We start from the raw sequence: 27,424 nt of genomic DNA on the forward strand, positions 1-27,424 counted from the left end.
CCAGATTGATGCATTTATCTTAAATTTAAAGAAAAAATATCTTCCCGGGGTATATGCCCTAGAGCAGGGGTCTGCAACCTTTTTGATCAAAAGAGCCATTTTGCTCCTTTTTCCCAAACATTTTTTTGTCTGGAGCCGCAAAACGTATTTCATAGCTTGTTAGCTAATAAAGTTGTATTTATTGCTATATCAGACAAAAACTACAGTTTTTTTGCATTTATTAGGCTATTTATTACATTATATAAAACTATTAACCTCTAATAAGAAACAAAGAACTCCTATAAGGAGAATTTAAAATAATACACAGGCCTACTTTAAAATAAATTAAACACAGCACTTGGGGAGTCCTGTGCACATTTGAAGGAACAAAAAATCTTATTAAAGTGGGCCCACTTTGAAATAAATAAAACATATAGCTGCACCCTAAAAAGAGTTAAAGGTAGAGTAGGTAAGAATGGAGAAACCAGCTCGAGTGTGCTAGAATTTGAAAATACACAACCGGAAAAAATATGCCTCCTCCAACACACACGAACGCGCATCATCAATGAGGCCAGTCCACGAGATAAGTTTGTGCACAGATGGAAGGCTGACAGGCAGTTTAGGCCATCCAGTTATTTTAGCCGGGCCGGCTAAAATGATTGGTCATGCTTTTTACAGCGCTACGGCTTCCACAGATGACATTTTTGTATGTATTTATTGTCAAAGTATTTAATATATTCATTGCTATCGGGACGTTAAGAGCATTCCATGGAATATAACAAAAAGTGTTTTCTGAAATAAATTACATACCCCATTGAATTATGAAAGAAGATTGTCAGCTGTCTTCCTCTCCCTTGTTGTTCCTCGATACGTAAAGGCTGCAGCACCGTTGACAACTTCTCTCTATATATTAAACATACCAGTAAACCAGCATCGTTTGCTGTGAAAGCATATAACTCTGTCCACACATAATTAAATCCTGTGTTCCTCCGGTACTTTTCTTTGATTTATCCATAGTTCGCTCATCGAGCCGGGGGTCAGGTTATTCGCATCCAAGAAAAGGCGCTGGCGCGGGACCGTAGCAGGATGTGACGCATATTTTAGTTGACCTAATTAAAACCGTTTTGTTTTTTATTTATGTGTCACAGTATCACCTCAAAATACAAGATACGAAAAATGTTGAACCATGCAACAAAATATAAATAGTCCTACAAATACTTTTATTTTATTTCCTTCTTATTTTTGTCTAAACTCAAGGGAGCCAGAGCAGAGGGGTTAAAGGGCCGCATGCGGCCCGTGGGCCCGCGGGTTGACAACCCCTGCCCTAGAGGGTGTGAGGTCATCACAATTAAACAGGTTCACATGGATAGGACACTAGATAAGTGTGCACACTCATTATATACACTACACATTTTTCTTGGATTTGTTAACACCATAGTCGCTAATATATTTGTAGAAAGGCAGGAAATTGAATTAAATTGAGAAAATGTTTCATAGCGGAGGACCCCCTGTTTTGTGTCCCCCCCACTTCTCAAACCAAAGTTACACCCTTAAGTGGCCAACAATGTGTGGTCATTTCATTGATTGAAAAAAACAAAACTGAAATTGTTTAGGTTTCAAGGCAGATCCCGCATTTGGACTTTCAATGCTTTTCCACACTGAAATATCTCCATAAATTACCGTTAAGTTTAGTAGATAATACATATTTGATAGTAGTAGTAGTAGTAGTAGTAGTAGTAGTAGTAGTAGTAGTAGTAGTAGTAGTAGCAGTAGTAGTAGACTAGTAGTAGTAGTAGTAGTAGTAGTAGTAGTAGTAGTAGTAGTAGTAGTAGTAGTAGTAGTAGTAGTAGTAGTAGTAGTAGAAGAAGTAGAAGAAGCAGAAGTAGCAGAAGTAGCAGAAGTATGTAGTATTAATAATAGTAAGGGTGGTGGTGAAGAGCTTTAATAAGCTATTGTCAGGCTGCTGTTGTAATGCTGCCAGGCTGCTGTTGTAATGCTGCCAGGCTGCTGTTGTAATGCTGCCTTCAAATACTGTCGGGATTATTGCCATCGTGAACTGAACCGAGCGTGAACGTGAACACGAAAACAAATTAAACACTTTCAAAGAGGGAAACGTTTTCTATAAAAGTTGTTTAGTTGAGCATGTATTGGTCAAGGAGCATATGAAGCAATTCCACATGTTTGACGTTTAGATTGTATCATGTAGGAAGATGGTTTGCAATGTTCATGTGACCTAGCTGCTATAGCATAGCCATTCCTCTCAATTCTAAAATTAAATAACGACCACTAAAATATTTTATTGACGATAATCTTAATTTGTGACAAAGATATTGCACTTGAAGCTTATTTTAACATCAAGTACGACATCAATCTGGGGAGGAGGATTTTACGAAGAGTACCTGAATGCGGCATACGTTTCTCAGCCGGTGTTTTCATATTGTACGCCCCTCTGCTGTTGTACGGCTGTTTCCATGCTTCATAGACGACAAACGTAGCGTACAGGTAAATGATAGTAATAAAAGGTGTTATCGGTTTTTGCTTATTAGCTATGTTGCCATAGGTTACGGTCGATTTCCATTGGCTTGTCATTGCAAGCTATAGCCTATTTAGCATACGTAAAGGCTGCACTGATTAAAAACATTGACAGTCTAAATTGGCTATTATTACGATATCGTTTGAGTGATTCGATCTGTTGTCAGCTGATGAATTATTTAGAAGTTTCAATGGCGCCCCATGGGTAAAACTACACCTGACTGCCATTCTGTAACACACTGCTATTTGGTGTAAACATTATTTCGAAATGGGCACTATGTGATAAGCTTTATATCTGCAGTCATGCCACAGTCACGTTTTCCTGCCTATTCCGTGTCAGAAGGCGTTGTGCCCCCTAAGTGTGCTTTTAAAATAGGCTAACACACCTCAACTACAAACACACACTAATCAGACTTCTTAGGTTAACACTTATAGGATCTGGGGTTACTTGTCTTCATCCTTTGATCCCAACCATACTTAGGTAAAACATATCATTACAAAAATGTTTTTTTTTTCTCTTCACCAATTCTGAAAACAGCCTCCTCACCAATGAAATATATGAAGACAGAAACAACTGCCTCAGATACTTAATTGTGAAAGCTGCATGACCTGACAAATAATCCTTAAACTAATGTATTCATGATGTGTGGTACTGTAACTAAAGGAGCTGAATACTAGTCAAATGAGGTTGTATGCTACTTACCCTCATGCATGATTGTCCTCTGTCTTTATTGTTATTTATTTTTGTACTAATGGTTATGCCCAATTAGTACTATGTTTAAAAAGCTTGGGTTAGTTGCTTTCATTACAATTGTAAAGAGCTGGGTGTTAACAATATGTCCTTAAGAGACAATTGCTACCTCTGCTTTATGGGCTGGAGGAGGATTTATAATCCCAATATGGAATAGGTATTTTTGTCTTACTTTCCTCCATAGTTTAGGTTAAGGTAATGGTCAGCTAAACAAAAGTATTTTAGAGCTGAAAGCAGTTTCTTTTAAATGTATGTTGCTGTTGAATGATTGTGTTCTTAAGCTCTGTTGCCAATGTGTGTGTCTGTGTTTTGAAAACAGGGGGGACATGACTCTGACCAGAGGATCTTTCACCTATGCCAGTGGGGAAGAGTATCATGGCGAGTGGAAAGAAGGCAAGACAGTCATGCATCTTGTTTAAAGATTAAGTTTGTGTGCAAGGATCCCCAACTTAACTACACATATATAGCTTCACTTGCACCTTCTGTAGTGTACACAGTGCTCACAATGTCTCTCTGAGGCATCATTATGTTTGCAATCAGTCCCGTAAAAGAGAATGAGGAGACACTGAAAGACTGGAAAAATGCATTCAGGGTTTTTTATTGTTTTTTTAAACTCATTATTATGATGTGCATGTACCACATTGGGAAAACAATTCATCATATCAAATCATTTTTAATATTTCTAAATCTATTGCCATACTAAGTGCAGCTCTACTTATGCACCATATTTCTAGATCCTAACAATGGTCTCATGTACACATGCAAGTTAAATTGTAACCATAATTAACAAAGCCACAACTGAGGAGAATGACAAATGCAAATAGGGTGCTGTTAATTTACCTCTGAATACTTACATCTTGTGACAGCAGTGATTGTATATAAAGGATCTAACATTGTTTAATTTTAGAGAAGTTAAATGGAACAAATGCAAATACCAGGAACATCAATAATTGTCTTCTGCATGGATGCGTGCATACTACAATGTTAAATATTCTGTCAAATGTTCAGCAAAGATTTCATGGATGTTGACACTGCTTTAACTCACTCACTCACTCTCACACACACATGTGTGATGTTGGGGACATGCAAGCCTAAAGCTGTTTATTCAATCCCAATTAGCTAGTACTGGTGACCCATGACGAACAGAGCCAGATTTAATCTTCTGGATTAGACTTTGAACCTGTTTCGGAACTCTTAGAGAGCCCTCTGTCAGCTTCTACTAAATAAAACCAAATCAATTGAAATACAAGGTTGACTATCAAGGGGTTTTTATTCCATCTTTACAATAATGTAATAATTTACACATGCTTTTCGGTCAACGAAAACATAGTCCATACCATTTTAGCTGGTGTATTCCTTCCACCTTCAAAGGCAGCCTGACCTCCTTTTCAAGTTTGGCAAATGCAAGCATAAAGCCAGTTATAGCAGATGTCCAGACAAGTGTAGGTGTGTGCCCTCTGACATGCTTATAAGCGGAGGGGGAATGCAAGAACATTCCTTGACTGTTTTTACAGTCTGCATCTTAAAGTGGAAATCCCTGCTAAAAAATCTGATGGATTAGAGTGCTGTAATTCCCACCACACAGGAGGCAGATGGGACTCCTAATTCAGTAGTAAACCCTTAGGTGACAGAGAGGGGGGGAGGATACCTAAATCCCAGCACGTACTGACTTGTAACATACAGTGGGGCAAAAAAGTATTTAGTCAGCCACCAATTGTGTAAGTTCTCCCACTTAAAAAGATGAGAGAGGCCTGTAATTTTCATCCTAGGTATACCTCAACTATGAGAGACAAAATGAGAAGAAAAAAATCCAGAAAATCACATTGTCTGATTTTTAATGAATTAATTGGTCAATTCCTCGGTAAAATAAGTATTTGGTCACTTACAAACAAACAAGATTTCTGGCTCTCACAGACCTGTAACTTCTTCTTTAAGAGCCTCCTCCGTCCTCCACTTGTTAACTGTATTAATGGCACCTGTTTGAACTCGTTATCAGTATAAAAGACACCTGTCCACAACCTCAAACAGCCACACTCCAAACTCCACTATGGCCAAAACCAAAGAGCTGTCAAAGGACACCAGAAACAAAATTGTAGACCTGCACCAGGCTGGGAAGACTGAATCTGCAATAGGTAAGCAGCTTGGTGTGAAGAAATCAACTGTGGGAGCAATTATTAGAAAATGGAAGACATACAAGACCACTGATAATCTCCCTCGATCTTGGGCTCCATGCAAGATCTCACCCCGTGGGGTCAAAATGATCACAAGAACGGTGAGCAAAAATCCCAGAACCACACGGGGGGACCTAGTCAATGACCTGCAGAGAGCTGGGACCAAAGTAACAAAGGCTACCATCAGTAACACACTACGCCGCCAGGGACTCAAATCCTGCAGTGCCAGACGTGTCCCCATGCTTAAGCCAGTACATGTCCAGGCCCGTCTGAAGTTTGCTAAAGAGCATTTAGATGATCCAGAAGAGGATTGGGAGAATGTCATATGGTCAGATGAAACCAAAATAGAACTTTTTGGTAAAAACTCAGCTAGACGTGTTTGGAGGAGAAAGAACACCATACCTACTATGAAACATGGGGGTGGAAACATCATGCTTTGGGGCTGTTTTTCTGCAAAGGGACCAGGACGACTGATCCGTGTAAAGGAAAGAATGAATGGGGCCATTTATCGTGAGATTTTGAGTGACAACCTCCTTCCATCAGCAAGGGCATTGAAGATGAAACGTGGCTGGGTCTTTCAGCATGACAATGATCCCAAACACACCGCCCGGGCAACGAAGGAGTGGCCAGTCTCCAGATCTCAACCCCATAGAAAGTCGAGTTGAAAGTCTGTGTTGCCCAGCGACAGCGCCAAAACATCACTGCTCTAGAGGAGATCTGCATGGAGGAATGGGCCAAAATTCCAGCAACAGTGTGTGAAAACCTTGTGAAGACTTACAGAAAACGTTTGACCTCTGTCATTGCCAACAAAGGGTATATAACAAAGTATTGAGATGAACTTTTGTTATTGACCAAATACTTATTTTACACCATAATTTGCAAATAAATTCTTTAAAAATCAGACAATTAGATTTGCTGGATTTTTTTTTTTCTCATTTTGTCTCTCATAGTTGAGGTATACCTAGGATGAAAATTACAGGCCTCTCTCATCTTGTTAAGTGGGAGAACTTGCACAATTGGTGGCTGACTAAATACTTTTTTGCCCCACTGTATGCAGTGGCCCTCTCATACTAAGTGAATATAAAACCATGAGCTGCATTGCGAGTTCAAATGTCATGCTCAGTTGGTCGTCTCTTACAGTATGTTGCACCATTATGAAAGACTAATCCATAAGAGGCTAAGTGGTTAGAAAGGGTATGATGACACCCTTGAAGATCAAATGTGAATTGACAAATGGTATCAAGGTCATATGCCCTTAGAGGATTACTTGTATTTCTATCATCTGACAGAATTTCAGCCATTAATCAGTTTGATCTGCATCTTTCCAGGTCGGAGGCATGGAGTTGGCCAGTTGAAGTTTCAAGATGGAACCTGCTTCTCTGGCCAGTTTGAGAATGGACTCTTTCATGGCTCTGGTGTACTGCTCTTTACAGATGGATCCAGGTGTGTGTGAGCCAAAAGAAAAATAAAGGCATGTTTAGTCCTCAATCAAAAGTTACAAATAACAACCTAATCTCTTTTTACCATGTCAGGTATGAAGGAGAATTTGCACATGGAAAGTTTCAAGGCACGGGAGTCTTTAGTCGATGCGATGGCATGAAGTTTGAAGGAGAATTTAAAGATGGACGTGTTGAGGGATATGGTGAGGCTTTTACACCATTAAAACAGGTTGCCAATCATGCTAGTAGTATTTCCCTTCATTGTGTCCTGTGTCCGTGTCTCTAGGGCTATTGACCTTCCCAGACGGAGCTCATGGTGTCCCACGAAACGAGGGCTTGTTTCAGAACCACAAGCTGCAGAAGAGGGAGAAGTGTCCAGGAGTGGTGCAGCGTGCACAGGCCTCAGCCTCTAATGCTCGCATTCTGACACTTTGACCTTCATGGACCCTGGAGGACACGCGGTCAGGGTTCCAGCACCTTCTAGGAGCATCTCAAGGATACAGTGCACTCCAGCTCTTCTCTCTGTGTCCTCTCTTTTTTCACCATTTATGGGTTTTTTTCTGCATCCTCCTTGCTTAGCCTTCACAGTGGCTTGGAATGCACATGCAATTTGACCAAATAATGGCTTTCTTTCTGACTGACTTGACATTTACAACACCATTAAGCACACCTTTAACTCCACAATTCATGCACACACCAAATGCTGCTGTTTTCCCCTTGTACTTATTCCTGCACCCATAAACAGTGTCTTAGTGTTTTCTCTAGAATAGTTAGCTACGATATAAAACAACTTGTTCTACAATTGTAGATCTGATACTTTAAAAACGTTTTTTTTTCTCCTGCATTTGGAGTAGTTAAAAAGGTACTCTGTAATGTTAAAGACTTTAGTTACTAATTAGGCCAATTAATCTTTTTAACGGTGCATTAACCATTACAAGAGAGTTATAATGTCCTATGTGGAGACTTGGCCTCTGGTACTGCAAGCAAGCACAAATGGATCTAAACAATGCACAGTTTTAAAAAAGAAAATCAATTGACTTTACACATTTTGTTAAAATTAAAGATATACACATTGTACATTTTTGTGAATGTACTCCACAGGGCACCTCGTCTCCATTAACAGTGCTGCTTCAAACTCTAGCTTTGCATGTATGTATCATCGCTGGTGCGTCTCCTTTTAGAATATCAGTATTCACGTTTGCCTTAAACACATTCTGGTACGAGATTGTAGTTCCTGGATCTTCATCTGAAAATACGATGACTCACAGTTCCGTTCCCTTCTCCTCTGCATCATTCGCCCTAGGTGTCTGTCATCTTAATGAATTTGAGGCCTGTTTAAAGATTGCCTTCACTCTGAGGGACATATTGTTAAGCTGGTACTGAGTCTTCGCTACCATTACTCACAAGTCTAGCAGCTCTCCTCTCTACAATAAACCTCCTCTCCCAGTGGAAATCATGGGACTCTGCTGGTTACTTCTCTCATGTTTTCCCCTGTATTAACGAAAGACTTGGATGACTGGACATCCTCAAGGTTGTTAAATAATCCTAATTAAATGCATTGAATTGGGGACATTTATTTTAATTAAGGCAGCTGAATGAAATCATTTCTAAACCAGATGTATATATTAGAATATGTAATTATGTATGTGTTTTTCTGTGTGGCGTATACATATTCATTGTCATCAGTTGAGTTTTTCTGACCTTAAGGAACTAGTTGTTTCTTTTGTCACGTAGGAAACAAATGAAACACCTAGTTAGCTGAGTTAGCTGAGACCGTGTGGTTGAGTATTTTGTAAAAAAGTATAAACCATTATATCCAATCACAGCTATTGTGTGATTACAGATTCATTCCGTGTTTGGTTACAGCAAAAGCTTCTACATAGACATTTAACCAAAGACAATCAAATGGTATTACAGGTAACGAAACCTGGAACAGAAAACAGGAGTTACATGTGTGTTGTCTCACTGCTTAGCGATAGAAACAAATCAATAAGGACAAACCCACCTGGGGCTTTAGTGCGCATTAAAAACAAAAGGACTGAAGATTAAACAGGGAATTTTTATGAGATTCTGTTTCTAGCCTGGATTATTGCTGATTTCGATTGTTGTTTTATTCTGTGAGGAAAAAAAATCAATACTCTGTGTCATGAACCCACACTGCAAGTTGCTTTCAATCCCTTCTTCGGTATGACAGTGTGCTGCAAGGTGCAATCAGAAGTATTGAAGATAACATTAGACATAAAAACAGACCATTGCATGCCTCAGTACCGTCCTCTACGATCACACAATGATGTTTTAATGCCTGTATGTGCAAAGTGTGTAATATCCTGTATTTCAGATCATGTTATGGTATTTTTCCTTTCTTCTATTTCGGCAATGGCGCTAACTCAAGCCTTCTCTACCTACACATGTCTGCCTGAGTGGAATTGAACTAACACAAATCCACATTTTCCAACTGGAAACAAATGGTGCTTGAAAAGCGTGCCTTTTCCAGACTTTCATCTTTCTATGAAATATCATTGCTGTGGTTACTTTTTTCAATAACAATATACATTTGTTCTTAGTGCTCTTAGATCAAACTACTGCACAGTATCCCCTCATTCTCCTTGAATAGGTCTGAATATGTATTGGAAAGGCGATAATGTGTTTAATAAAGCCTTGTGTTGAGAAAAGAAGCATGTGTTTCATTGGGCTTGCTTTTAGAAAGTAACATGATAGAGTTGTTCAATTAAAGATGACTATTTAGTTATTTCTGATGTTTTAACACCAATGGCTAGATTTGCAGTAGGGTATATATGCAGCTGTAGATAAGGAACGTCATTTCATGGTTAAACAGGTTTCTCTGGTTTTTGGCTGCCACACAGCACAAAGCAGAAGCATCCAGTTCTCCCATCCCCCTTCTCATTCTACACCCTCAGCAACAGCTCAACAGCACACGGTTTGTATCTCTCACATGGCATTTCAAACAACACAAGTGAAGCTGTTATACTGATATAAGTCCAATAGATTTAATCTTCCAGAACTACATTACATTGAAGAATGTATACTGTATTATCTCTGTTAGGGTCAGGTTGACAAACAAGATGTCCCGTAGCTAACCTTGTATTGTACATATTACGTGTCCCTGACAGTTGTACAGCCATGCCTGGAACGGGAAAAACTGTGTGTGGCTGATAATGTATCTGATGGGCTTCCTACATGAACATATTGCTTTTTTAAAAAAGGCAGGGGTTGCATTCACACTATGAAGCACAATATTTGTTGAACAAAATGAATAGCTGTGTGTTTGACGACTAACTGTGCATAAACAATTGCATTGCAAGCAGTGGAGCAAGCTGTTGGTATCCCCTGTTTAAATTAACAACCTCCCTCAGGAACATTTGAGCCACTGATGATAGAAGGAAAATATGTCCACTGAGCTCCCCTTCAATCCCTGACTTTAGCGGGGGCATACCAGCCATCTCTGCTATCGTCAGCTGACGTCTCAAACACAGCGCTACTGTGTGCTCTGGCCTTGTCTGTCGCCTCGATAAAACAAGGACCTCTTGATGTATATCCAAACGCAGCTTCTGCACAGCACTATCTATTAATATTATTCAACTTCTAAAGGCATGATGACAAATCAGATATGAAACATCCATGAGAGTGATCCTCAGATCATAAAGCTCTTTAGAAGTAAACATCAAAAGCCAGGGCTTGGCTAAAAGATTTGAGAAATTCAGCTTTGTTTCCCACATTTATATGTTTGTGTCTCCTTCTTTAAGATAAGCAGATCATTTTGAATCTGTCACATCCAAACTGACATTTTCTAGTGTCAGAGTTCAGCCTAATCTCAGAGGTTTAACTGCCATGCCCTAGAAAGGCAGATTTGGTTGGTGAGCACATATAATGTATGTATTCAAATATGATGTACACAGACCTACAGTGGAATTACAGAATCTATTTTTAAACCTGAGAAAGATCATGGAAAGAGATTTTATCATTTGTTTAATGTATAAGTATTTTCAGCTTTTGCACTATTCATTCATTCCTCTCTCGTGAAGAGTTTTCAGGTCCCACCTCCGTCAGCTTCTCCAGTCTCTGAAGGGTCTCCATGATGTCAGACTGCCATTGTTTTACCTGCTGTACTGCGGTCACTCCCTCCTGTAACACAGTTACACAGTTTTTGTTACGAGGGGGCATATTGTACAGTATTTTGTAGCTTCACATTTTAGCTTCTTATATGCAATCAATGAGTATCCTTTAAAGGAGCTGTTTTAGATTTTGGTAAATAACTTACACCTGCTATAGACTGCCGGTTATCTCCTTTTTAAATCACCAGCATTTTTTTAGTTAGCTTAGCGTTAAGACAAGGAACCCAGGTAAACAGCTAGCCTAGATCTGTCCAGAGCCAAAGGAAACAAATTCTGCCTATCCAACACATAAAAAGCTCCCGATTTACACCTTATATCTTGTTAATAAAAATTAAAAAACAGAATAAAAAAACATACATTTGCCATTTTACTAGGGGGGGGGGGGGGGGATGGGGGTTTGGGGTTTGTGCTGCTCTATTTCTTGACCAACCAAAAAGAGTTGGGAATATTATCACCTCCTTCAAAAAAAAATGCAATTGTTATACTTTGTTTTTTGTATTAATTAAATAACGAGATATTGACCACTTGGTTGAGCTTGCGACCTATTTACTGGGGCTTGAGACATTTTGAAAAAACTCACATGATTTTTTATTTTTGTGTCAGCCCCTGCATCTATGAGCAGCTTCACTATCTTGTATCTGTTGAGCTGTACAGCATCATGAAGGGCTGTGTCGCCTTCCTGTGAGTAGTAAAAAAGGTATTAAATGCAGAAATGAATTATCGAGAAGATGAAACATGCTGTTAAGCCGCTGCCTACCCTGTCCCTGCAGTTGATTTTAGCACAGCAGGACAGAAGGTACTCCACGATGGTCGTATGGCCTGTTCTTGTGGCCACATGCAGAGGAGTGCTGTACAACTGCAATGTGGACATTGACATACATTCACTGTGACAAACACATTAGGGACTAACTGTATAGGCACATTATAACAGTACGACAGTATGTTAGACAGTATGTTTCAGATACACAAGATCCAGGCACAAATAAAATGCACATTCACCTTATCTCTAACATTCAGGTCAGCCCCCTGGCTCCTCAGGGCTTTGACAACTCCCAGGCTTCCCCCTCTGCACGCCCAATGTATGGCCCTGGAGCCCAGCTGAAACAAAGTAGGATGGCCCCATTCTATTAATAGCTCACTCCAGGCCACTAGAGGCTGGAGCTTTAGTGAGTGAAGATAATCTCAACCAATCTCATAATCATCTTTACAAACAAGCCATGTGCCCGCACGTCTTACTTCATCTTCGAAGTTGATATCGGCTCCTTTTTCCAAAAGCGTTTGGACAACTGCAGTGTGTCCCTCTACAGCCGCACGGTGCAGGGCTGTCCTATTCAGCTTGAAAGTTGAAACATATCATGAGTATAAAAGGGACTTGTTGTATAGTATGTTGTAAATGTATCTGATTTACTGACACACAGGGAGAGCATACCTCATCGTGCACATTAGGGTTCCCCCCATCATCCAGATATTTATCTATTACATCCAGTTTCCCTTGTCTGGCTGCTTTCATGAGTTCTGCAGTATCCATGTGCTCTATCTGTCACGCACATGCACACAAACACACACACACACACACACACACACACACACACACACACACACACACACACACACACACACACACACACACACACACACACACACACACACACAAGTGAGGTATAGATCAAATGTTATCTATTGTATCTTTGTTGGGCACATGAAGATAGGATTCTTGAAAAACTTAGCTCACCACAGTGATTTCAGCTGACACCCTGGGCGAGCATGTCTTCTTGGTCATCTTTTCCCTTTTGCACAGATCTGTAATATTCTCTCCTATGCTCAGGTCCAACATTTCACAGTGTAGGTCTGAAGACATCCTCGCTCTATCTTCTGTCTGGAAAATGACAGAAACAGTGATGCGGTAATAATAATATATATTTTTTTTTTTAAACAAAATAACATGGTTACTATTAGTTTGTAATTGAGCTTTGCCAAGTTTGCTAAGGGGTGTTGAGAGTTGACAGTGGTGGCAGTGTCAAAGTCAAAGTCAAAATACATTTACAGCATACTGCAAGCTAGGCTTGGTCATAAAAGCAACATTCACTGCTGTCATTATGTTTTTGGATTATTAACCATTGAGAAAGAGCACCTACACACTCAAATCTGTGCAAAAATCTGTTCAATTCAAAAGCAAGGCTAGAAAATGTCCTGATTAATATATCTATAAATATATATAGATAGATATTTAACATTTTTGGACAGCTTTGAGTGTGTGAAAGCTCTTTTTTATTAGGTTTGATAGTCTATAGCTCTGGCAGTGAGCAGTGTTTTTTTCCCGCTAAATAATAAATCAATCACAAAGATTTCAAAGAAACATATCATTGTGTGTATGTGATCTTTTATCTCCCAGCTTCTTTTTTGATTTGGCTTATTTGAAAAAAGCGAAAGAGCATTGTTATTAATTCCATAATTGACACGTTCGTGGTGGTTTCTTTGGTCTTTTACTCTATGCTTGGAAACCCTTTAATTGACAGAAACTCATAATTTGGTTCATAGTGATACCGTTTTATATTAAGTTAATGTGAGCAATTATAGAACATAATGACCGTATCTGTTTGTATTTCATTATTTTATTGGCTGCACATGAAAGGAATACAAATTCATCTGTGGCAAGATTAATTGTGTGCTTTAGAGCTATATCAGAAATAAAGACTAAAAAATGTTATGAACTCACAAAATAAAGAAAGAAACAAATGCATTGATACACAAAATGTTGCTGTTGAACAGGTATCAAGATATCATCTCTCCATATCATTGACAAAGCATATGAACAGGAGTCTTTTCTTTTAAGTAAAACAGTATTTAATGAAACTATAGTGAATTCAATGTCACTTAACACAACACATTAGATTATGCTTTAAAATAAAATAATCCAAATACAATTTCATATCTACTGTTTTTGATATGTACTGTATGTGTGTTTCTCACTGTAAATGTTGTGGATGTTGAAGTAGGCTGACAGACATTTCTCTCCTCATGTTCATAACAGATATAACTTCCTTTTGTCATAAATCAGGGCATTCGTTACACATTGTGATATTAGTAACATTCATTTTCTTCAAGAAAAAATAATCACCATAGGCGTCTAATGATTGTCATGCCATGAGCCATACTGCCATATTAATGGAAAATCATCACACATTTTTGCCTTAGCATGTTCCTAACCTACCTGAACTTTTTTTTCTGCTCCTGTCTTGAAGGTGGTCACATCAATTGACAACTGCTCAATGTCTTCCATCTCTATAGAACTCAAAGATACAAACAAATAAAACCGTCAATAAAACAATTTTGAAAAGTAGAAGCTTTATAACCTTGGAGTTATAATACTGAGTACAATCTGGCCGGCTGAGTGTTGCTTTATACAGAAGCGCTGCAAGCCCAGTGGCTTCCTGGCTGAAATATCGAGTTCATGGTGGGACATTGTGTCACCCTATCAAACAGGTGTGTGTGCATTTTGGTGTGTGTGTGTGTGTGTGTGTATGTATGTATGTGTACTTGTCAGCATTAGAATGTCCCTCTCCCTCTTTTCCTCTCTGTCACACACACACACACACACACACACACACACACACACACACACACGCACACGCACACACACACACACACACACGCACACACGCACACACACACACACACACACACACACACACACACACACACACACACACACACATCCAACCCTCTTGGCATGTCATGCCCTGGGTCATGGGCTCAGTGTTCATTCCACGAGATCCTGATTTTACTCAGTACGGTTGCTGCAACATTGTGTAACGCTCTTCACAGGAGAACAACCCTCATAAACACACCGTTTTGGGGGATTGTGTTATTTATAAAGGTTTCATTACTGCCAAGTGATAGCTTGTAAATATCTGTTTGATAGCACACCAACAATCAATCAGCGTCCAGCCAACCATGTTATGGGTATATCAGACGGACTGAGCAAACACAGTAGATATAACAATTCTTTTTTTAGTGCATCAACACTTTAATGTGCCATCCAGTGTTGCTTTATCACTTTTTCTCACAATGAATGTGTTTCTGGACACGCCTCATCTCGCTGACATTTGCATGCCACAGTTTGACCAGGGTAATGGTTAACCAGTGTTATTGAGGGAAGTGGCAGAGTTCAGAGGAGTAGGAGGCAGCAGCAGCCATTTTAGCTACATAGGACTCTGTTTACCCTTCATGCATGGAGCCAATAGCTTAGATCTCTACCAGGCTGGCTGCGAGGTACTTTGTTTGTGTTACTCAAGTACTGTTGCTTCAGTTTGTTTTTTACACACAGTGTTTGTTGAAATATAGTCTTACTCTAAACTCCATAAATACGTACATGTTTTTATATCAAAAGTATGTCTTTACTATGGAGAATAGCATTATTGGTACATTGCATTTTAATTATAGGATTATGATCATTGCTGTGATGTGTGTGTTTCAGGCGGGCGTACAGGTGCCATGGTGACGCTGAATCATCTGAGTGTAGAGGATCCAGACGATGGCTCTCCTCTGCTGCCTGAGGCTACAGAGGCTGTAACACCAACGCCTGTCTTTCACAGACAGCGAGGGATCACAGAGACTGACTCCAGGGAGTTTTTCCTGAGCAGGTGCATCTCGCAGGCGCTGTATTTGTTCAGTGGACCTGTTATTACCTACTGCTATAATACTGTTGTCTGTTCTCTCTATGATTCAGGAAAGAGAACCTTGCTTTCAGTCTGGTGCTGCTGATAGGATGCTACTCTGCTATTCTGATTCCTGCATATCTTCCCTTGAAGGTTGCAGTTCTCAGTGATGACAACCTACATCCTAAAGATCTGGTACAGATACACAACTGAGCTTTTGTTTTTACATCATCGGTATCAGTAGCCTCATATGTTAAGTTATAAGTTAGCAAAATCAATCAAATGTAGGTACATTTGTCTTGATAATTGAATATTATTAAGGAAAAAAACAACAGAATTCTGCTTTTTTTAACAACTAAGATTTGTTAGAAAATGTTTCAAATTGAATTGACTGCATTTATGGAAACATTGGGCACATGAATAATACTGTGTCATATATTTGTACACATATATTTAAGAGGAACATTATAAGTGAAGCACAAGTTTCAGGTGTGTGCCATATTCCATTATACTTTTAGAATAAGCTGAGGGCCAATCAAAAATGGACCCAGGGCCGTAGTTTGGACACCCCTGTATTAGATTATTACGTCACTCTTTTCAAACCCCTCTGTTTTCTGCTCCCTTCAGGTCTTACTAAACCAGTCGGCATCCCTGCTGTCGGACCCCTGTCAGCCTTGCTGGGGTTTGAACCACCTGAGGCCTCTGTCCTGCTCTGCTGGCCTCCTGGACATCCCAGTGTTTGTGCAGCAGGACGGGCCGGTGCCCTGGGATCTGTCCCCTCCTCTGGGGCTCCAAGGCAGCGAGGAGCATCTGGCCCTGGCTCTTGCATCTCTGCCTCAGCCTGGCCTGCCTCCATCACTGAGGAGAGATGGCAGCTGCAGGCGCTGTGTGGTGGTGGGCAGTGGAGGGGTTCTTCATGGGAGCCATCTAGGACCCCACATTGATCAGTATGATGTCATCATCAGGTATGTGTGACAGTGTTAGTCAGAAACATGTGGGAGGAATCTTCCTCATGTGACAGGCACTAGTGCTATGTTAGACCTGAGCTGATGGACCCTTTCCTCAGCAGATACAATTGGAATGAGTTTGAGAGGAAAGTCTTGGCCTGCATCATCAATTTCATACTTTCTCATCTCTGCTACCAGGCTTAATAATGCTCCAGTGCTTGGCTTTGAGAAAGATGCTGGTTCCCGAACAACCATCCGCCTCGTGTACCCAGAGGGAGCACCCCACTCTGCAATTGAGTACAAAAAGACCACCATGGTTGCTCTGGTGGTCTTTAAGAGCCTGGACCTAGACTGGCTCACTTCTGTCATCACCAAAAAGCCTTTGGTAAGCCTACATCACTGAAACCATTGCACACAAAAATGGAGTATTACATAAGCCGTGTGCGTCATAGATATTCATCATCACACTCACTGCCTCACATGCTCTACATCTCCTGGGTTGATTTTTAATAGAGCTTCTGGTCCAAAATATGGTTCTGGAGGGAGGTGGTGGATGATATTCCTCTGAGACCAGAGAACTTCAGGATTCTCCACCCAGAGATAATTCACAAGACAGAACAAGTCCTACAGAAATATGCTCTGAAGCCGAGAAATGTGAGTTCCATCGTGCTTTTTTCTTCTCTTTCATACAATACTGCCAACAGAATACCAATCTTAGAACAGCTGGCCTTACCTGTCTTGAGTAACATATGTATACAGTATGCCTGGCTCTGACATGTATTGACTTTGTTATAAGCCTATGAATCAAGGGTTTGAAAGATAAGCAAACACAACCTTCAATTCAACATGCTCATACTATTACCCATGCTCTTTAAAATGAGTAAACGTTATAACAGTATTTGGTGCTCAAACTGTTTAAAGCAAGGATAAAAGACAATTTCTCTTATCTCTTCTAAAAAAGACAGTCCCAACACTAGGTGCGAGTGCGGTGGTGATGGCCTTGCAGCTGTGTGACCAGGTGAGCCTGGCAGGGTTTGGGTACGACATGAAGCACCCAGAGGCGAGGCTTCACTACTATGAGACCATACGCATGGGTGCAATGAAGGCTCAAGTAAGTTTATATTACCAAATGTTGGTACTAGGCTGGGAAATGAAGTATTTTCTTCTCACCTACCAAAATAGCAGGTTACCGAACATTTCTATCAGTCACTCAAAGTTGTTGTCTGTCTTCTGAAATCTCTACATTATGTTTTAGAATTCTAAACACTCAGTCAATAGTTCAAGACAGTAAAAAAACATCATGTAACCTGAACACCTGGCTATTTTTACCTCTGGATTCTGCTCTGTATCTGCCAAATAATAGGACCTGCCATCTGCCATGGTGGCACGTGTCCTACAATTTGACCCGCCACAGCCAACATTAACCGTGTGTTTGGCAGGTGGCCGGTGCTAATTGCATTCCTAGAGCAGTACGCAATGTTAAAGCTAGCAAGCCTCATGTTTTGTTTTATTCATGCCTTGTTTTTATTACCGTTGTCCAGGTGGTGCATGATGTCAGTGCTGAGAAACTCTTCTTGAGGGACCTGGTGGCTGCAGGAGCCATCACAGACCTCACAGGAGCTCTGTGAGCCAGCAATGCAGAAACTGAGAGAGTGTGGAGTCCTCCATAAGCTTGAGGAATCGTTTGTAACGTGGACTGACCTTTAAAATGCTCACAGTCTCCCGGGTCAACTGACAATTGAGCGAATTAAAAGGTTAGACAATGATGGGTGAGAATAAACTTTAGAATATCTTTATTAAATTCAATACATTTGTTACAGTACTTGCAGTTACCATTGTATTCATTGTCATATGGTTGAATAACTGTTCCTTCACACCTAGGACCAAGCTCAGCAATTCACTGTATTTTGTAAAATTAATGTAAGGGTGAATGGTTCAAATGGTGCCATTTCAATTCTGTTTACAATGACTCAATTAACAAGTGAATGTGATATTACTGAAGTTTATTGTCTCCAAAAACACATCTATACTCATAGAGACATACAGTAATTACAGTATTACACTAGCACTAGCGACAATGGAAATATCTGCATTTATAAAAACGGATCAACTGTATGTTTAAAAAAGCTCTAAACAAAAAACAAACATACAGAATTACTTATAAATAGGGAATGTCATAAATTCAAAAAATATATTAGAAACGTCTAGGAGTGATATTATCATTATTATTTAAACAAGACTCACCACTGTGCATAAGTTCAACACTGGTGTCCGATTGAGTTTATAATGAAAGTGCTTCGAATAAACAATATGTAAATAAATATATATCATTCGTGCCTATGTTCCATTTTTCCATCACTTATATATATATATGTATATAAAGACAGTGAGAGAGTGTTGTTTTCTCTTCTTGGCAATACAACAAACAAGTAACTTGGCTACTGTGACTCAGTCTGAGTGTGTGGGTGTGTCTACAGCAGAGGATTGCGAGATGGCTCCCACAGTTTGCTTGCCAGCTGTCTGCAGTGCTGGAGGATGACCTCAGTGGGGATGACCCCCAGGTGAACCGTCAGCAGCTCGTAGCACTTCACCACCTCACCCTGGTGATTCTTGCTGTAGTACCGCAGCAGCTTCCTGCAGGACATGTTACTTTCTTTAGCCATCTTGTTTAGATTAATCACATCTATTTTGTCATGTGTAGGTGTTTACCTGTAGTAGTCCCAGGCAAGCATCCCAACGGGGGCCGAGTCGTCAGGTAGGACGGGTATGTCCCCTGCCTCTAACTTGTAGCCCTGATTGATCACATACACCATTTATATTGTGCAGTTTTTTTACCTTTACCATATTACATGCTGCTTTTTTGCATTATCATTTGATATTAAAACACCACAAGCAAGTTACTTACAGTTTCATTTTCAAACCACAGGAAGTAGCAGAAGTAGAAGTCTCCGTCGCGCAATGTGACCGTGGAGTAACCCTTCTGGAGATAGCGCCGCGTTGTGCTGACCAGACTCCACACCTTCATGATGGATAGAGAGAGAAAGAGAAAATCATTTAAGACAAAAATGAGCATAACTATTGAAGTAATGTTCATTCTAAATATAAAAGTAAGGAGTGATACAGAATGAGCTTATTTGCTTTGTTGAAGAAAGCTCTCTGTTATCTGTGCATTATATATGAAACTAGAGACAGTTGGCTTATCTTAGCACAAAGAGAGAAAAAGCTCACTAATAAATATAGTTGATTTTGTTTAATCTTTAGAAAAACTTAAGGGTTGCAAACGTTTTCCCCAATTCCAGTCTTATTGCTAAGCTAAGCTAACAGGCAGCACATACAGTGTTTACTGCACAATTATTATTGTTCTCATTCAACTGTTGGAAAGAGCATATTTCTCACATGTTCTATATATTCCTTTAAGCAAATACATGTAACTATACCTAAGCAATCACATAAGGAATACGTATTAATGTTTTTATAATATGGGTTCTTTGCACTGAAAGCAGGAATAGACTAAACTGAAACTTGAATTACTTGATATGAGATAAACAGTTTCTGGTCTGCTCTGCATGTATCAATCAGAAATTAAACTCAACATCAATATGTTTTAAGGCGTGTACATTCAGTATGCCTGACCTTGCTTTTGATGAACTGAGCCAATGGCCCCTTCCCCAGCTCAGACACGTTGCGTTCAGTGATGTTGAGCGACGGTGCGATCATTTGGCCCGTGGATCGGTCCACGCAGATAAAATGTATGAGGCCTGGGAAGTCCTCCAGGTACGTGAGATTAACCGGGTCAAGATCAATACACTCAGGATAACAGTAAGACATATTTCAAAGAAATTGCTGGGTGTATGCATGTTATTAAAATATGCATGCACTTCCAGAATTATCCCAATTCACACAGACAACACGTCATCATAGGGAGCAGGTTTCATTTGCTGAAAGGATATGACACCATGGTTATATTCCTCTTGCTTTTTACCAACAAAAAATCCTTCCAGTCCATCAGCTTGTCTCTGGGAGAGAAGAATGACAAACAGACATGAACAATGATGAATGCCGACTGTCTGGCAAGTATGCTTGTACTAAACACAAGTTAAACTAATTCAGAACAAATTCAAATCTGAAAATGTACAAAAACAAGCATGTTCTGCTGAGTGATACGCACTGCACCATGGTCTGGGCCCGCTCCTGCAGGCCGGGGGAGAGACGTCGAGGACTGTCAGCTGTTCCAGATTCAATGAGGAAACACTGGCGGTATACTCCACAGAGCTGGGTCTTCATATTCTTACAACTGCGGATAAGCCTAAAACAAGAACATCAATATAATTACTGAAAGCATCATCAAACAACTGTGCTATGACGCATGTTGGCCAGCAGAGGGCTGCAGACTCACTCTCTGTTGAACCCTGGCCCCCCTCTGCCGATTCGGTTCTTGAAATCTGTCCAGACATTTTGTAACTGTGCGGACTGAATAGAACATGAAGAAACAAAAGCAGATCTTACTATTGGTCCAAAAACGGGATGACAATCACAATTATTTTGTAATATGCAATGAAGGTCAAATCTTCCAACAAAAGTTTGATTTGCTACATCATAGGAGAGGTTACAGTAAGGTAAAAGAAGCTTTTCACAGCACATGCAGGCACTGGATTTAAATGTATTACCCATTTTTTCATGGGTTGTGAATGACCATTTTATTTATGGCCTTTGATTGAAAAAATACAATATTTTAAATGATTATGTACATTCATATTCTTAACTCCACTTGAAGACTAATGTCGGGTATTCTTTGATAAAGGTCGGCATGTATTTAAGTTAAACATAAAAGCCTAACTTAAAAGCTGTTGGATATATTGTGTATGATGCAAACCATGTTGGTGCACGTAAAAACCCATACCTGTATCTCACTGGCCCCCAGGGCTTTGATGAATTTGTCCAGTTTGCTGCGGATGTCGTGTATAGTGGGCTGTCCTCTGGTAGCAGCTGGTCCTTCCTGGCCTTCGTTTAGACGCTTCTCCAGTTTGGCGAAGGCCTCCAGAAACGTATACACTGACATGGCCACTGCACTGGTGGGAATCTGACAGATAGAAGTGAAGGTGTTCAATAAGGGAGCATAAATGTGTGTATATAATGATAACAATGAATGCCGGAAAATTGTGTCACAAGGTTGCCCCCTGCTGGCTTTACAGTTTTATAAAGATATACAAATAAGTTATATAATATATTGTACAATTAAAAAGAATGTATGTAAAAAAATAAAACACTTTTTTTTTTAAACGAATATAAATGAACTGATATCACTTAATATAAAAAATAATATATACTGAAATTAATAAAAGGTAAGTTGATGAATACCAGTTGACTGAGAAAGAGTGAATTGGGCCTGAAAATTAGGATGTAGGTAAGATTTTTGGTTTCCACAAACCTTAGTTAGCAGCACAAGTGTGATGCCGGGCCACAGAGGCAGGCAGTACATGGAGTGAGGCATCATGGGAAACAGCCCATCTTTGAGTGAGACCTCTAAGAAAACTCTGCGAGGGGTTGAAGGGTCGGGCGGAGGAACTTCCAGAGTGTGCAAGCTGTCCTCTGCCATCTGATAACACAATTTATCCAGTCATGAGGTCTCATTCAAACAGAACTATCGTTTGATTTGCGTTTCATAAAATAAATCTGGATTGACTATTAGGAATACACACTGAGATATACTCTCACCTGGACGTCTGGGTCCACAAACTCAAACAAAGGAGTGCTTTCTCTCACTGGCATGTCTGCTGACACACAAATGAAGACAGCCAACTGTTGTTGTTATAATGTAATAACTGGGTAAATATTGATACACAGACTCCAATACCAACCTGAACTTCTCGAGTCCATGTCTGTAGGAGAGGGCTCTGGGGTGTAAAAGCTTTCAGGACCAGAACCAGATGTACTCTCAATGTCCTTCAAAGACAAACGCACAACATGTACAGAAACAGACAATAAACAATCAGAAATAAGGTGACTAACAACGTGTGTTGGTGTGAGCCTGTCATCATTTTCTACCTCAGGATTTGGATCATCCTCGTCCGTGTTGCTAGGATACATATTCTGTGACATGATGATGAGGGCTAGGAGGTCTGAGGTGGAGAGTGTGCTCGCATTGCGGCTAGAACAAGCAGAATAGAAAAGAAAAGTCATCATTTATAAAGAAAACCTTGAATAAATAAAAAGAAGCCTCTTCACTGACTCGGAAATTATAAATAATAGTGATAGGAATAAGGTAAAGGGGTTTAAAGGACTAATCTGTACCTAGAGTAGAAGGCGAGTAGTTTAGTGTGAACCAGGATGAAGGCGTGCAGCACTTCCTCTCCCGCTCGCTCCACACTGCTGTTGAGCTGCTGAACCAAACGGCGCTCCAGGAACTCAATGCACTGCTCACACAGCGTGGGGTGTATCAGCCTCTCCACTGCCTGAGAGGGGGGGGGAGGGGGGGAGAGGAGAGATGGGGGAAGATGAAGATGTTTTAACCACATTGCTTCCATCTTCTCCTGAACATGAGAAATGTCTGCTCTTTAAATGTGCTTTATATCAACCTAAATCTGAATCCAACCTAAATCCAATATGCTATTTTCTAGGTTTTCTGATCTTGTTCTTACTTGCACACCTGTTCTTATATTTTGTATTATTGATTTGGTAGCTTGGTTTGTCTTGATGTATTTGTACTCGTTTTCATTTGACTGTTTTATATATTGCCTTGTTTATTCACTTTATTGTAAAGCACTTGAACTACACCCCCTGTATACAAAAATACAGTAATAAATACAGCTTTAATATTCGTTTGTTGTCAAGTTGTAACTGGTTTAGTGGCTGATTAGAAAGCTGCATACACAATTAAAAAACAAGGTAAAAATAGTATAGAGAAGGGGTGTCAAACTCAAGGCCCGCGAGCCAAATCCGGCCCACAACCTCATTTTATGTGGCCCGCAAGAGCTTGCAAAGAATATAATAAGTTTATTATACGGTTACACTGAATCTTGAATCTACATGCCACTTTACAGAAGCACGTTGCAGATAAACTACATGTCCCACAATGCATCTTGTTTTGTGACATGCGCACTGAAGAGACTTGCAATTATTTCTTCTTTCAGACGTAGTTAATTATGAAGTTAATACCCTGTCCGATAATAATCCAATGCAGAGGTAATCATATAATATACTACATTATTTATATAGTCTTAAAGGTACAACCGGCCCTTTGAGTACAACCATAATGCTGATGTGGCCCGCGAAGAAATTGAGTTTGACACCCCTGGTATAGAGAGAACACAAATAATATAAATACCAAATTAAAAAAAGGGAATTTCTGGCTATTTCTGCCATCTAGTGGTTAACATTTATATGGGCAAAATTGAAAATCATTCAAATGGCTGTTTACCAATACCCCAATAATGTAAGGTTGATGGAAACATAGATCTTAATAGAAAGTTAAGCAAGGACAATCTGTAGAGGGAAACATTTGCGTAAAAATCTATACCAAATTTATAACAAATAGGAAACAAAAGCGGGGGGAAATGTCCCCTTTAAGGCCTGCAGTATATCGTGTCACTGCACCTCCACTAGGAAGCTCTGGTCGTTCTCTCGGAGGTGGCTGTAGGTCTCCAGCAGACTCTGGAGGTGTTCCCACAGCCTGGCTCTCTGCTCCGTGTCCTGAGGACGCAGTCTGGGGACAAACACAAGTCATATTTCAACTAGATGATGCTTAAAGTCTGTCCAGTATTAAAGAAGTATGCAGAAAATATCTTACTCTCTCCTGAGGAGGTTACTGCTGAGGGTGACCATTCCAAACATGACTTCAATCATCTTTTTCATCACATAGATTTTCCTCCTCAGATCCCCCTCTCCCTCCTCACCATCTCCATTCACAGCGATGTAGAGACACTCATCAAACTAAAGAGGACACAAAATGACATAATTAAGACTACATTTCCCTATGCATGTACATTTAAAGAAAATGAAGTTAGTTGTTTTTAAACTGTTCTCTAGAGAATACATATTTTCCTTAGAAAGACCTGTTGACACTGACTGAACCTGAAGTAATTACCATGCACTGCAGGAGGACAAAGCCTGGTTTGATTCCTCAAGACTCACATGACTAACATGACGCTTCACTGGAAGAGAGGCCTGCTTTTAGATCACAGTGCTGCTACTGTTAGTAAAGCAAAGTTAAGGAATGCAGGAATTTGCTTCCAACGTGAAAGGATTTAAAAAAACAAGGTCAAAAGAGGTTCAATTGCATCCTTTTTGTAATGGATAAGTGTGGATAAACTACTCTGAGAATTGTGCAGGAGTGAGAACAGTTTTTACTTTGGAAGGTAGACTCTACCTGGTGTAGGACGTAGATATGGTTGTTCTCTGTGGTGAAGGAGGTATAGCTGTCCCCCAGCCTGTCCACCATGGTGATGCAGGAGATAATGATGGGAGCAAACAGAGTGCTGATGCTGTCCTCAAAGGCTGGAAGCTGGCCATCACAACAGAGCAAGGTAACAACAAGAGTTAGGAGGTATTGTAAGAGCTATAAAGCACTTTGAAATGAGTACAAACAGTCTTGGTTGATTTCCTTCCTCCTTACCCCATGGCCATCTTCTTGGGACGCCCCGTACTGAGCCTGTACGTTCTGATAGAACTCTGGGTCGGTCCAGTGGAAGAGGACCTCGGCGCTCTGACTGGATATCAGCAAGCACTTCATCTGTCCTGCTGTGCTGTGGTGTCCTATTTACTGCAACTGCTCCACATACATTATGCTATAAAGAAAAAAAAGTATTGAAAGAAAAGATACATGGATTACAGTATCAGCCACTGGGGGGACATTTTTCCCACACTCCATTGCCCTAAAGTAAACAGTATCTAAGAGCTGATATTTTATCAGTGACAACCTCTGGTGAGAGCACAGATTTAAAAAAAAAGGTCAGACGCAAAAATGCCAACTGTGTGGGACTTAAGGATGCTGTCCGTCAGAGCAGATATAAAAGTCCACAGCACTTCCATTAGCTGATGTGATATGTGATTGCGCCTTAAGAAATATATTTTTTATTTAATCAATTAAGGATTTTTTAAATGATAAAAAAGAGTTGTCTAGTATTGAATGTTGATCTAATAATTCTGCATAATCCAAATGCCATTAAACATCAACAATATTTTCAATTCAGGTCAGGGGAAGATGCACTTCTATTTCAAAACTCTTTGTGAAGAACTGGACTTTGTTTACATGACAGATGTGTCTGCTCTCCTCTCACTATTGTAGAAAGGCAGAACACATGTGATGCAACACTTCCTTAATACTGCTAACCATCATCAAGGTTGTGCACAAAGCCTGCAGTGACATCCCTTTACTTACACATTAGATCATGTTAATGTGCTGATGTTGTAACAACATGTACTTTAGCTGTATCAATACACTAAACAAATATAAATGTGCAGTTACACGTGCATAAGTGAACCATGGCATACATACTTGTACTTTACAGAGTATATAAATGTGTTGCCACTTTGTACTTCTACTCCACTACAATGCAGAGGTAAATCGTATACCTTTGCTCCACTACATTTATTTAATACCTTTAATTACTTGGTAGATTTTGTTTAATGATGTGATATATAATCAACTCTTAAAATGTTGCTAAACCTGGAGTAAATTCACAAGCTACCCTGCAGTATACACAGTGATTAAAATTAGCTGCACCTTTACCAGCTTTGATAAAACTTTAATGCATCAATAATTATAAAAAAATAATAATACAGATACAGAGAAAGGGGCACCTTCCTCTGTATCTAGTACTACTTTTGCTGGTATTACTTTAAGTACCTTTTCCTGATTATACTCACTTTTACTGAAGCAGGACTCAGTAGAGTTTTACACTAGGTATTGGTAGGCTTCTTTTTCTTTAGTCAATGATCTGAATATAATATAAGCCTGTATACATTTTAATATTTTGTAGCTCTGTTCCGATCTAAAGAGGCTACATCTCGTGTTTTACCTTAAGCTGTTTACTTCCCCTTACCAAACTTCAACTTCCTTAATTCACGCTGAATGCCAAATGTCGAAAACAAATACAAACTTATATTCATGCCCCTACTCACTCTGTGTTCCCTGCATCTCAGTCCAGTTTCTCTGCTGTCCCAAACTCCAGCAGTCCTCAGTTTGTGGAAGTTTTCATGTCGGCTGCTGTCTCAACCCAACCTGCTTCTTCCTGCAACACGCGGGTCATGTGACAGCAGCAGCAGGAAGTTAACACACAGATAAGGCGCTACTGAGGAGCGTCTAAACGTCTAAACACAGCCCAGGGTAAAGAAAGAGAAGTAGTAAATGTGAATGCTCTTCTCAATGGGTTGTCCACCTCGAGGGATCAGCGAGCCATTGAAAATCACATGTTAGTGCCTAAAGTGGGGCACATGACTGAGGCTGTGTGCACACAATGGTTTGGTATTTGTGGAATGCAGTTTACGGGTTGAAATAGAGATTAGACATGGTCAGTGTTGGGTGTAACGAGTTACAAAAGTAACGGAGTTACAGTAATATATTACTTTTTGCTGTAACGAAGTAATGTAACGCATTACTAATGAAATTTGGGTAATATATTACCCGTTACAATGCTCAGTAACGCAGTTACAACTGATTTTAACCCGAAATTAAATGGTGTTTTGTTTTTTAAGAATGTACTAACATAGCGAGACATTCCGACACCGGACAAATTGTGCGGGTAGATTAGTAAACCTGGTGTTTACCCTTCAGGCTTCGCGTCGAGATCTTCGGGGAAGTTGAACGTTATGCAACC

General features: G+C 39.9%; 4 protein-coding genes across 6 annotated transcripts; 2 read left to right on the forward strand and 2 right to left on the reverse strand.

The window, feature by feature from the left end:
- The first annotated feature begins 2,393 nt into the window (after nt 1-2,393).
- Nucleotides 2,394-9,537, forward strand: morn4 (MORN repeat containing 4). The gene is made up of 5 exons (XM_079686639.1): nt 2,394-2,481; nt 3,582-3,655; nt 6,762-6,876; nt 6,966-7,075; nt 7,159-9,537. The coding sequence occupies exons 2-5, from the start codon at nt 3,589-3,591 to the stop codon at nt 7,305-7,307; spliced, it is 441 nt and encodes a 146-aa protein (XP_079542765.1). The 5' UTR covers nt 2,394-2,481; nt 3,582-3,588; the 3' UTR covers nt 7,308-9,537.
- A 1,348-nt stretch (nt 9,538-10,885) lies between these two features.
- Nucleotides 10,886-12,844, reverse strand: ankrd2 (ankyrin repeat domain 2 (stretch responsive muscle)). The gene is made up of 7 exons (XM_079689259.1): nt 12,738-12,844; nt 12,435-12,542; nt 12,242-12,340; nt 12,005-12,103; nt 11,763-11,861; nt 11,586-11,684; nt 10,886-11,015 (listed from the first exon to the last, which is right to left on the reverse strand). The coding sequence occupies exons 1-7, from the start codon at nt 12,837-12,839 to the stop codon at nt 10,893-10,895; spliced, it is 729 nt and encodes a 242-aa protein (XP_079545385.1). The 5' UTR covers nt 12,840-12,844; the 3' UTR covers nt 10,886-10,892.
- A 2,319-nt stretch (nt 12,845-15,163) lies between these two features.
- On the forward strand, nt 15,164-18,946 carry st3gal7 (ST3 beta-galactoside alpha-2,3-sialyltransferase 7). 2 transcript variants are annotated; one of them, XM_079686079.1, is made up of 8 exons: nt 15,164-15,277; nt 15,483-15,648; nt 15,735-15,858; nt 16,291-16,628; nt 16,809-16,995; nt 17,124-17,264; nt 17,572-17,721; nt 18,152-18,946. In XM_079686079.1, exons 2-8 carry the CDS (start codon nt 15,500-15,502, stop codon nt 18,236-18,238), a joined length of 1,176 nt encoding a protein of 391 aa, XP_079542205.1. In that variant the 5' UTR covers nt 15,164-15,277; nt 15,483-15,499; the 3' UTR covers nt 18,239-18,946. The 2 variants fall into 2 exon arrangements, with proteins under 2 accessions (XP_079542205.1, XP_079542204.1); XM_079686078.1 differs by having other exon boundaries at nt 15,183-15,299.
- hps1 (HPS1 biogenesis of lysosomal organelles complex 3 subunit 1) lies at nt 18,597-26,961 on the reverse strand. Of its 2 annotated transcripts, none has more exons than XM_079686076.1 (18): nt 26,730-26,961; nt 25,222-25,393; nt 24,976-25,110; nt 24,397-24,539; nt 24,204-24,312; nt 22,902-23,062; nt 22,656-22,758; nt 22,469-22,553; nt 22,326-22,384; nt 22,039-22,206; nt 21,511-21,690; nt 21,007-21,080; nt 20,779-20,916; nt 20,561-20,626; nt 20,244-20,388; nt 19,516-19,629; nt 19,320-19,402; nt 18,597-19,244 (listed from the first exon to the last, which is right to left on the reverse strand). In XM_079686076.1, exons 2-18 carry the CDS (start codon nt 25,336-25,338, stop codon nt 19,082-19,084), a joined length of 2,043 nt encoding a protein of 680 aa, XP_079542202.1. In that variant the 5' UTR covers nt 25,339-25,393; nt 26,730-26,961; the 3' UTR covers nt 18,597-19,081. The 2 variants fall into 2 exon arrangements, with proteins under 2 accessions (XP_079542202.1, XP_079542203.1); XM_079686077.1 differs by having other exon boundaries at nt 22,326-22,381; nt 26,730-26,956.
- Nucleotides 26,962-27,424: the final 463 nt, after the last annotated feature.

Source organism: Notothenia rossii, assembly GCF_949606895.1.
Source record: "Notothenia rossii genome assembly, chromosome: 6".
Lineage (NCBI taxonomy): Eukaryota > Metazoa > Chordata > Actinopteri > Perciformes > Nototheniidae > Notothenia > Notothenia rossii.